Raw genomic sequence first — 12,747 nt, 5'->3', positions numbered from 1 at the left:
TCTAGAACAGGATCTAACCTTCACTCTTCACTTCCCTTTTTCCTCATTTATGAAACATGAAATGATTCAGAATCCTATATATATTTTCCTTTCTATATTTGTTTTACATTTTTACTTAATTAAAAACTCAAAAATAAACTCTGAGCTGGAGATATAACTCAAGGAATAAACTGTTTTCTGAGTCTGCATTTGATCCTGAGTTCAATCCCAAGAACCCACATTAAAAAAAAAAAATGAGTTTGGGGTATGTGCTTGCAACCCCAGCACTGAACAGGCAAATACAGGTGACCTCTGGATCTCACTAACCAGGCAGCCCAACTGAATTGGTGAGCCCTGGATCCCAGTGAGGGATCCTGTCTCCAAAACATCAATATGGATGTCTCTTAAGGAATAGCAGCAAGGCCTCAGCATGTATGTACATACATATCCATGTATACTCACACATACACAGGAGCACATATATACACACACAAGCTAAATTGGTTCTATTGTTAAACAATTAGTTTGCATAATCTTCTAAAAAAACATTTCTTAATTCTGGTGGTTCACTTCAGTGAAAAAGCAGCTTTCTTGAAGAACAAAGTTCATTTTTGTGAAATATTGTTCAACAAAATCTGGATGATTGCATGAAAAAATATTGAGGAAATTATCTAGCTGACAACCATGAAACAAAAATAAATCATCAATGAAATCAAATCAGTCAGAATTGTGATTAAGTGGTACAAAGCTTGTGGGAATAATCAACCAATATCTGACTGAGATGGTACCCATTCCCAGCACTGCTTGGATGGCCAAGAAACTGAGACTAGATAATCCAGGGATCTGGGAGAGAACCAAATACTACTATTTTGCTAAGAGATCGTGACAATTACATGGCTCCTAATGACATTCTGCTACACTCATAGATCAATGCCTTCCTCAGCCATCATCAGAGAAGCTTCCTCCAGCAGCAGATGGGAACAAAAGTAGAGACCCACACCTATGCAATGTGCAAGGAGCAAGAGACCTCAGAACACTCAGCCCTAAAAGAAATGTCTCCATCAAATTTTTACCTGCAGAGCTCAGAAAATTCTGTGGAAGAGGAAGCAGAAAAAGTGTAAGAGCCAGGGTCCATGGAGGATACCAAGGAATCAAGGCCTTCTGCACACAACAGCAAGCACAGGGCCTGCAAGGGTCTGTACCAGATAAGGTTCTAAATCTGAAAAAAGTAGGCACAAGTCCCTATTCCTAACACAGAAGCTGATTGATAGAAGCCACTAGCAAATGAAAATTTAGTTTTCTTCTAGGGAGTCCTCTAGGGAAACAAAACACTCTTAAGGGTAAGCCCCATGCCCAACAGTAGACGGCCAACACAAAAGGAGCACAACAGCATCTTTAGAGGTTCTTTTTCTCATAATGTTAACTTGGGCATTCTTTAAACCCTATATGGTTTCTCTCTACTCTCTCTCTCTCTCTCTCTCTCTCTCTCTCTCTCTCTCTCTCTCTCTCTCTCTCTCTCTGTGTGTGTGTGTGTGTGTGTGTGTGTGTGTGTGTGTGTATACATATATGTATTGTGGATTTTGGTTTTGTGTATTTATGAAATTCCTGTGTGTGTAAATATGTGTGTTTCTGTGTCTATATGCATTTCTTGTGCTTTTTCTTTGCCTCTTTTTCTTGTTTGCTCTTTTTGTCTTATTGCAATTTGTTTGCTTTTCTTTTATATTATTGCATTTTATTTTATTTTATTATTATTTCTTAGACACCTGTTTGTTTTCTAACAGGAAACAGAAAGTGTGTGTGTCTGGATGGGCAGGGAGCTGAAGAGGAACTGGGAGAAGTAGGGGGAGGGGAATTCATAATTAAAGTATATTATATGAAAAGTGGATTTTAATAAAAGAAAATTTTTAAAAAGGATTGAATTAAGTAATAATAAAAAAGCTGAAGTAAATTGAAGAAGTAATTAAGAAAATTAAAGGAGACATTTTCAGAACTGACTATAAACTTAACCCACTTCCAATTATATAATTTATATTGGAAATGCTAAAAACCAGAAAAATCATGGAATGATATATTTGAAGCCTTGAAAGAACTTAACTGCTAATCAAAGTTACCTTACCCAGTAAAGTTAACTTTTAAAATCAATGGAAAGATAAAGAGATATTTATAGATAAGCACTAACTAAAGCATTTCTTGGTGTTATTTGGTATTGCCTAAAATTACTTAAAGGAACCCTACAGAGGAGGAATAAAGTCAGTCATGAGAAGACAGGAGAGTAGATTTCATGAAAGGAATAGGTAAAGAAGGATGGGAAAGATTTGACTCAATCATATACAACTCAGCCAACCAGAAAACCCCCATATGAATGGGAGAAACAAAAGAAGACAATATCTGAACCAAATAGGAAAATATTAACAAAATTGCAGGAATCACCAAACTTCTCTCCCCGCAAATGGCCTAACTAAATATAAATGGTCTAATTTTCCAATGGTAAGATTCTGACTGGATATCTGGATTAAAAGTGAAGATCCAAAAGCTTTAGCTTGTTTTATTTTTGTCTTCAAGAAATCCACCTCACTAACAAAGACACAGAGACTGAACATGAAAGGATAGGAGTATCTATACTTATGCCCAGCATGGTAGTTATCATTTTAGCAAAAATTGGAAGAGATAAAAAATGGCCACCACCTATTAATAAAAGGAAGAGTCCACCAAGAACACACAACAATTGGAACAACATAGGTACTGAATGTTGGTGCACCTAAATTCATAAAACAAACACAAAGGAAATGATAGGTGCAAATATATTCAGGGTGGTTAACTTCAGCACCCCATCATTGTTAATTTACAAATCAATTAAACAAAATGTCCAAAAAGAAACTGCAGAGTTAATTTGTGCCATATTCAAATACATTTATGAGACTTCTATAGCATATTCCATACAACTGCTGCAGAATATACATTCTTCTCAACTCCTTGTAGAACTTTCTCTAAGATAGATTATATTTTAGGGCATAAAGTAATACCAAATGTAAAAAATACCAAATAATTTACTTATCAAACATCACCACTTATCAAATGATAGCAGAAAAGATAGAAATCAATTACAAGAGAAAACTAAAAAACTGTGCTGCTACACCAACTCCAGTGTCGGTCCGTGTGACATGAACAATTATGTCAATAATAGCGGATGGAAGATACGTGTCCCACGGGACTAAGCTCCCTGGAGGTCCCTAGCAGAGTGCCCGTGTTATGCCTCCTTCTTGAAGAAGACGTGCTTCACAGATCATGAGCTCCCTGGGCTATGGGTTCTGTATAACTGCTTTTCTGATAATGTCCTAATTAATCTATGAAGCATAGGCAAAATTAATAAATGCTTGGGTTGTGAACTATGGAGGAGAGGGGAAGCTGTACATGGATCTTAATCAAATATAACAAAATAAACTATTTTTTAAGACCCCAAGCTGCTAGATAAAAGAAGTATAAAGGTTCAGGCACTTCTAGGGAATGAACACTCACCCACTAGGAATCCTTTAGGAATCCCAACTAAAGTGATTTATGACAGAAGACATTATCTCATAGGAGGCAGATAGTGGGCCCCTCTGTTGAGGAAGTTCAACATGGGAAACTTAAGGACTACAACAGAGCCCCTTCCCCTTACAGGTGAAAAAGTACGAGTCCATATTCCAGCAGGTAAAAAGCTTTTATATTAAAGAGATATGTGGTAGAAGAACTGAAGAAAGACTTAGAGAGGGTCTGTAGCATTCAAATTGGTTAAGTGGGTCATGAGAACCAAAAAAGTAGAAGTGCATAATAAACTAGAAAGCTGCTGAGATAAGATGAAGGACACAGCTGCAACCGCAAAGTCTACACAAGTCTAGAGACTGTACTAAGTTTAGAAATCACAGACTGCTCTTTGGGTCATAAAGTTCTTGTGAGTGAAGGGATATGTCTAGCACCGATTAATAATTGTGTGCTTGCTATATTTTTTTAAAGATGATGTAATTGAATTATTGCCAAGCTCTTGTTGTTCCTTGTATGACTTGGTAGTTTTCTTTTCTGTATATAAACTACTGATTTGCATAAGTAAAATTGCAGCAGATTCAAACACTTCTGAGTGTGTTGTCTGTCTATCAGTCACTGAATGCACTTCCTGACTACCCAAGCCCTGGTTCCCCTACGGTCGTGGTACCCCCGATGGGCCAGTCTGTGGCACTGTGCAATTATGTAGCGCTTGAACAATAAAGTGTTTTTAAAACATGTGTGTGTGTGTGTGTGTAGAGTGTGCATGGGAGTTTGATTACATGTGTGTGTACATATGTGTGTAGGTACATGTGCATGTTTGTGTGTGTGAAGGTCCAGTTATTAATATTAGATGGCATTTTTAATCATTGTTCATATTATTTATTGAGATATAATCTCTTGGCGAACTCAGAGTTTGTCAATATCACTAATATAGCTATCTTTGAGAATATTTGCCTCTTCCTTCCCAGCGCTGGGATCACAGGCAGCTGCCAAACTTGCCAGGTTTTAGGTAGGTTCTGCCAATCTGAACTCCAGCACTTATTCTTACTGGACAAGCACATTATCCACTGAGCTGTTTCCTTATCCTTGAACAGCACTTTTTTAAATGATCTGTAAGTCACTGAATAAATTGCAGTGGTATGAACTCTAGATTAAAATACAATTTACCAGCTGGGCGGTGGCGCACACCTTTGATCCCAGCACTGGAGAGGCAGAGCCAGGCGGATCTCTGTGAGTTGAAGGCCAGCCTGGTCGACACAGTGAGATCCAGGACAGGCACCAAAACTACAGAGAAACCCTGTCTCGAAAAACCAATAATAATAATAATAATAATAATAATAATAATAATAATAATACAACTCACCAGGACCTAGGAGATATATCAAAGGCAGTTTTAAAAGGCCATTTTATGACTGTTTATGCTAATGACAACAAGGTAATAAAATAAACTCAATGACGGCCCTCACAGTCTCAGAAAAAGAAGAACAGTCCATACAAGTAGATGCAAAGAAATATTGTGAATCAGGGTAAAAATAATGAAATACAGACTAAAACAATACAAAGAATTAATGAAGCAAAGAGCCAATTCTTTGAAAAAATAACAAAGATTGACAAAACCTAAGCCAAACAAGAGAAAAAAATCTAAATTGATAAAAAATCAAAGATTTTTGGGTGTGGTGGTGTACAATTTTAATTCCAGCACTTGGGAGGCAGAGGCAGGCAGATCTCTATAAGTTCAAGGCCTGACTGGTCTATATGGTGAGTTCCAGGATAGCCAGAGCTATACAATGAGACCCTGTCTAAATAGATAAATTAACTGATTAAAGATGAAAAAAGGGATATTAAAACAAAGGCCAGTGATTCCAGGGGCCATTAAAGAAAACACAGTCTAAGATGGTGGAAAATCTAGAAGAAATATTTACATTCCTAGACACATATGACCTACCAAACTTAAATCAAGAAGATAATTAAGAACTTACATAGTTAGTGCATGAACAACAGAATTCTGTCATGGCCTCCAACAAAGAAAAGCCCAGGACCAGAGATGAATTCATTGTCAAAGTTTACCAGACCCTTAAAGGAAAATTAACACTAAGGCTCCTCTACTACTACTAACAAAAAAAGAAGGAAGATTACCAAGCTCATTCTATGAAGCTAAGATTTTCCTGATATTATCTAGGCTATAAAGGCAAAAGAAAGAATAAAAGAGATGTAAACAGAAAACAGAGAAGTACAGTTAACTCTATTTGCAAATGTCATAATATTATACTATAATACTACATCAGAAAGCACTTAGATCTGATAAGCAATTCAGACAAAGCAGCATAATACGTAATCAATATACAACAATCAGTGCATCAGTAATGAACTGGCCAAGAATGACATCAGGGGAAAAGTTTCTATTCACAATAGCTTCAACCCAGGCCTGGTGGCATATGCCTTTAATCCCAGCACTTGGAAAGTAGTTGAGGCTAGCCTGGTCTACAAAGCAATAGCCAAGACAGCCAGGGAAGCCCTATATTGAAAAAAGAGAGAGAGAGAGAGAGGAAGGAAGGAAGGGAGGGAGGGAGGGAGGGAGGGAGGGAGGGAGGGAGGGGAGGGGAGAGAGAGAGAGAGAGAGAGAGGGAGAGAGAGAGAGAGAGAGAGAGAGAGAGAGAGAGAGAGAGAGAGAATATTTGTAACACAGCTCTCAAAATAATAAATAAAAATGCATTAAATTTATGAAAAAAATGTTCAACACTCAGAGTTATAGGGAAAATACAGATTTGGCTTCACACAGTAAATTGTAGATTCATGACTTTACCACTGTACTCATGCACATGCTACATATGATTGATGTTTCTGACAGTTTTACCCTCTGAATGATTTTATGAGGCTACCATCAATTATGCATTACTTCTCCCCAGAGAAATCAGTGGTACAGGTGTCAATACATAATATGCCTTATGTGTGGAATAAAGCATAAACCGTGTGATGAAAAAAAATCTCACTTGGAATTAATAAGTAATCTTTCTAACACAAATAGTTATGTTTCCTTGTGGATAAAAATATAATCACTGAAAGTATCAGCTGAACTAATAAAAATAATAATGATGGTAATTATAAAAGTTATTTATGAAGCAGACCTCTCATGTAATAAATCTGGAAGAAGTGTTGTTCTTAATACTGTATCTTGAAGAAGAATCACCTGAAGTTCAGGAAAGCCAAATAACACATCTAAGATCACAGAGCAAAGTTAAGATCTAAAATTGGTTTTGGAATTCTAAACCTGCATACTAGACTTTTATAAAATTAATTGTTGGTTATTAACTTAATTGTTCACATATAAATCCAATTCTTATTTCCTAAGCTCAGTTTTCAATCTAACAATCATTAAATCCAATTTACTTAATGCAATAATTGTCAAACTCTTGGCCTAGCAAGATGGCTCAGCAGGCAAAGGCATTTGCCATTAAGCCTGACGATTTGATATGTATTCCTAATAAATGGTAGAAAAAATTACTCTTGAAAACAGTCCTCTAACCTCCAAATATCCATGGCACTTACTCACTCACAGACATGTATGCACAATACAGATAGTTAGATAGATGATAGATAGATAGATAGATAGATAGATAGATAGATAGATAGATAGATAGATGATAGATAAATTCAGTGATTCTCATGCTCTCAGTAGCTCACGCACGATGAGAGTGATAGTGTTCTGACAATATGATCTTCAAGGCTTATTACCCATTCTCATTCCCTATTACTGACAAAAACATGCTGACTTTATTTGAAATTAGAGCCTTAGAGTCATGGCAGGGGTCAGTTTCATGTATCTAATTAGTTTCTCTAGGCCCTTCTATGTGGCTCTCTATCTTTATACTAAATGGACATGGTGTAAACCTACTTTCAAAGTATTTGTGTTTATACCCATAGAATAGGGCAGTCCTCCAACTTCATTGGAGAAGCCTCTGTTGGCTGTAACAAAGCAGACACGCATAACTAGTCAAAGAGCTATTGCATTCTCAGTGGAAACAGGACATGTGTATCACCCCAACCCCCAAGGTCTAGGGAACATTACAAAGAGGGGCAGAAAAAAATCTCTAGAACTTATCATAATGTATTGATTGGTTTGTTATTTTTATTTTATGTATATGAATTTTACTTACATATATATATGTGAGCCAAGTGGTTTCCTCAGACCTGGAGAGACCAGAAGAGAGCATCTGAAACCCTACAACTGGAGGTATAGATGGATGTGAGTCATTTTTCTGGTGGTTGTTTTGGGAAATGCATCCAGGACACCTACAAGAGTAATATCACTGAGCCCTTTCTCCAACCCCTGGAAGAAGGTTTTAACTACTCAGTAGTGGACTTTCAATAATAACTTTGATATTTATTGTAGAACGAAAAGGTATCCGAAGTGAAGGAGTCACTGCTGTATTACTGATCATGTAATAAGTTCTCTGGTTTGGATTAAATCTGAGTGTAATAAAGAATTCAAGTGTGGGGGAAAAAAAAACAAAGAGGGCAGAAGAGTTGCAAAGCGTAGACAGTGGGGGAAAGTGCTGTACAACACTCTTCCAGATGTGTGTGCCTGCAGCAATCACGGACACACAGCAGCTGTGATCGTCTACAGAAGGACTGCATAAAAAACCAAAGCCGAAACAAAGCAGACAAAGGAAATAAGACAGACAGACGGACAGATCTGACAAGAGGGAGATGAGGGGCGGCAGGAGGAGAATCAGGGGGTGGGGAGTTAATAGGATTACAGGTACATCACATGCAAGTGGGAAACAGTCAAAAGTTAATTAAAAGCTGAAAAGATCATTTAAAAAACTACTTCATTTTAAAAGAATGTATTGTATAAGCAGTACAATAACAATGTCAAGGAATTAAAAACTTATTTAGGGCCAGCAGGATGCCTCAGGAGGTCAAAGCACTTGCTGCCAAGCCTAATGACCTGAGATAAATTCCTTAGACCCATATAGTGGAAGGAACAACTCACAAGTTGTTCTCTGGACGAAACACACACACACACACACACACACACACACACACACACAGATGGAGGGAGGCAGGAAGAGAAAGAGAGAGACATAATGACTTTTTAAAAAACTTTTTTAAAGATCAGTAACAATACAAACAATAAATAAATAATATATAACAATTTTCACTTTCAAATATATTTTAAGTACTATGAGTAATGAAAATATAAAGCAAGATTTTATTCTGCCTTACCCATTTTTATATTTTATGCCTACAGTCTTTCTGTATGTATCAAAAAGATATTTTCTTTTTGCTTCATTATTTGTAAACTTATTCCCTGTCAATTTCATACATGTATATAATATATTCAGTCCCCTATACCTTCTCACGCCCTTCCCACTCCTTCCCCCAGAGTCGACTTCCCATGTTCAGCTCTCTCAGAAGGTGTTTTCATGTGCTTTATGTATTTCTACACTATAGTAATAGAAAAATTGGGTTTTAACTACTTAATTTCAATCCAATAGTCTGCAAATAGGTTGATTTTAATGGCATTTTTATGATGATAATGTCATAAAAAAGAATAAAGAAAAATATTTTCCAAATTCAGAATTACTCCAATTTCTATCATCCCAATTGTTTAAATTGATTTTTAAAACACTACTACATAAAGTTTTGTGATTTTAAGAGAAGCTTAGAATTACAATCTCCACGTAAAATCTTTTTTTATAACATTCTTCTACTATAGAATCTTACAAGTGTAACCCAATGTTTTTCCTTGAATTCCTCTACGTAATTCATTGGCTGACTCCCACCAATAACACTAGGATTAGATTTTGCATCTGTGTTCATGGAGCGATTTGTGTGTGTTCCATCTCATGTTTATATTCATGTTTTCTAACTGCCACACTATCTCACTGCCTTCATCAGGCATCTAAGCCTTCATCATGAGATTAAAAGCATCTAAGAGCTTTTTGCATATGACTTAATGCATAGTTCCCCAAGTTGTGTGATATGTATCGATGAGGGAATGAAGTGTCATCCCTGAGCATCTTTGATCTCCAACACCATTCTAGACCAATAATTCAATAAGCTTTTCATGTTGTCCCTGGTCCAATGCACCCCAAGCCCACGTTCATTGTGTAGTAGAACACTAGGAGTTTGATAGAGTTTACAAGCTTCAGATAGGTGGTAAGCCTCAAAGGATAAACACGATTTATAGAGACAAATGAGAATGCCAAGAAAAGCACATATACAGAAGTAGTGTCTGTGGTGATGAATTAAATACAATTAATTAAATGCAATTTAATTAATACAATTAAATTTTTACTTGGTGCTGATCGATCTCTCATCAGGATCCTATCAGCAAATGAAATGCATACTGCCACTATGATTCTATTATTATTATTATTATTATTATTATTATTATTATTATTATTATTGAATTATCATGCTATCTCTGATTATCATTCCCTAGACATGTTTTGAGAAAAAGAAAGGTAGTACAGGCATCGCGAGGCTAACCCTCTTTTAAAATGACTGCTGGTTGGTGTGAGTGAAGCATACCTGTAATCTAAGCACTTGTAAGGATTGCAAGTTCAGAGCCTGCCTAGGCCATATGGTGAGATGCTGCCTAAGAAGAAAGAAAGAGAAAAAAAAGACTATTAAACCAGGAGATCTTTGCTCCAACAGCACTAAAAACTAGACCCTTCCTTACACCCTTGCTGTGTCCCTGGCCTCTAGCAAATTCAATTTCTCCCACATAATTGAAGATTAAGATGTGTCCTATCTCGCCTCTACACCAGTATCAAAATTGGCTGCGAGAAGCCAGAATGCTGGCCAAAACATGAGAAATTGCTGGTTAAACCCATATATCTTTTAATTAAAAATCAACACCCTGTAGATTTCAGAGTATCAAACATTCTTTACAGAGCACTAGAATTAAAGCAGCAGTAAAAATTTCAGGAGGGAATTCATGGAAGGATGATACACGCTTGCAAGAGAGTTATGGGTTGGAAAACATTCAGGTCCTAATGGAAGGTTAGGGCTTCAAGAGCCATTGGCTGTTCACAGAGAACAAAAGAGAAATCGCCAGAAGTTTTAGAAGTGAGGCCTGAGCAAGGAGTGGGAGGAGCTAGAAGTGTCTCTCTGTGCAGGACACACAAACCCACCCTTCTCAGGTCAGTAGTCAGTCCTGCTACTTCCGTAGTCAACACAACTTAATTCTAAATTTTGCCCCCACTGGGGGGATACGAGTACTTATTATTTATGGATCGGCATACACACAGTTCATGGTTTACTAATGTTTTAAAATTAATTAGTAAATGTTTGGAAAGCACTTTGAAGATGAAAAGTTGTGTAAGTGCTAAGAATTATCATTAGGCCATTATCATAAAACACATAAAAGCCATAGATTCTTGTAAGCTAAATAGGTGGAGGATGACTGTGCCACGCAGCACTCAAGTGGAAGATGGCAAGGGGGCAGCCTCGGTGGAGCGAAGAGCCGTGGACATCCCTGCAGAACAGGTGTGTGGAAGGGCGGGGGGGGGCGGGGGGCAGCAGCAGGAGGGTTCGCTACAGTTCAGAAAGATACTGTGGAAAGGATTAAAGCAGCTAGCTACTTAACCTGCATTCTCAGGTTCTTAAAAACGAGCAGTTCCACTACAACCGGCAAAAAAAAAAAAAAAAAAAAAAAAAAAAGTAGTTCCTCCCACCATTTATGGAAATAGTACCAATACAAATTCAAACCGAAGGAAAAATGATTTAGTGGAAAAGTTTTCACCATTAGAGCTTACTCTACATTTCCTGAGAAACCTTTCAATTGTAAGCAAGGTGTTCTTGTGGGACAACCGAAACTTGGAGATTTGGAGTAGGCATATCTTTAGAACACAATTTCACTATGAATTCATAAAAGACATATATATATGTATATGTATATATGTGTATATATGTGTGTGTGTGTGTGTGTGTGTGTGTGTGTGTGTGTGTGTGTGTGTTTATTTTTCTGGTAGTGTGGGGTGATGGAGATGTTTCCTGTTTTATTTACTATGTTATTCTCCCTCCTTGGAAGTGGTAAAACAAAATGGAGGTCTTATTTTTTTAATTATTGGAATACTACAGTACTTCATCATCCTATATTTTTAGCGGCATGTTTTTACATTTAGTTTGGAAGTAAAGGCACAACCAAAAGGAGAAGATTTTTATTCATGATGTTAGCAATAGTGTGCTTGGTCTGGAAGACTAAGAAATGTGCTGACCTACTATTATAAAGGAGACAGACGGACCAGAGATTTTTTTGCATTTTAATTTTTAAGCCAATCAGAGAAACATGAAGATAAGTGTTTCCATACACATTATTCTTTCCAGTACTCTCACAAAATGCAGGCATTGATAAACTCATTGGGAACTATATTTTTAAAAAAATGACACAAGTCTAGGCAAAAAATCTAGATTCTAGGTGACGAGGAAATGTTGGGATGTTGCAACTTATTAGTATACAGCATTAATAATTCCACTTTTCACATTCACATCAATACTTAACTTATTTAACCGTTAAAGAAATATTGAAATATTTTCCATAAAGTTAAGTTACTGCCAATACTTACTTAACAAAACTTATAAAACTTCGGATCCTAAGTAGTGTATTCTACCTCCTGAGATCAACTTAATCAACCTCTTATATTCCATAAATATTATATGAGCTATATTGTGAAGGCAGATTCTAGTTTTATCTCAAGAAATTAATAATTTTAGATCAAGGCTAAAGTTGGAAATCCTTGTATGCCATTTATAAACATAATAAATTACATCACTAATCATAGCATTATTGCACCCAAATGATTCTAATATGTAATTTATTAGTAAAACACATGTGGAAAATTAACATGTGTTGATAAAATCAAATCAAGTGTTTCTGTCCTTTACATTAACTCCTAACCAAGACACTATTTCTCTTTAATGTTGGGCAGTTCGCTTTCCAAACAACATTTCATCTAATAATAAGAGTTTAGAAAAGTAGAATCCATATGGTTGATGCTGTGTATAAGAATGTTCTAGAGAAAAGAAGAATAACCAAGTGGGACTTTCCTCTTGAGTTTAGGGATGTGCTGCTCCACAATGAAACCAATAAAGCCTTTGGAAATAGGAAGGCTTTCTGGGCTGTGAGGGAAGCCCTAATCCTCAACTTGCCTAAGTTATGAGGTTAGCCATAAGGCAGCTCCTCTGCACTCCCCCATAGAGAAAGATCACTATAAAGGTCATCTTCCCTCTTTAAAA

General features: G+C 36.6%; 1 protein-coding gene across 1 annotated transcript in view; it reads left to right on the top strand.

Annotated features, from left to right (window-relative positions):
- Positions 1 to 10,942: 10,942 nt before the first annotated feature.
- LOC102922709 (transmembrane protease serine 11C) overlaps positions 10,943 to 12,747 on the top strand; it is a 52,925-nt gene continuing 51,120 nt past the window's right edge. The window contains exon 1 of the mRNA XM_006983811.2: positions 10,943 to 10,998. Coding sequence (XP_006983873.1) covers positions 10,943 to 10,998 — 56 coding nt within the window. The remainder of the gene's footprint in view (positions 10,999 to 12,747) is intronic.

The sequence above is a fragment of the Peromyscus maniculatus genome, chromosome 10, assembly GCF_049852395.1.
Source record: "Peromyscus maniculatus bairdii isolate BWxNUB_F1_BW_parent chromosome 10, HU_Pman_BW_mat_3.1, whole genome shotgun sequence".
Taxonomy (NCBI): Eukaryota; Metazoa; Chordata; class Mammalia; order Rodentia; family Cricetidae; genus Peromyscus; species Peromyscus maniculatus.
Note: the sequence above shows the minus strand (reverse complement) of the source record. Positions and strands in the feature narration are given on the sequence as shown.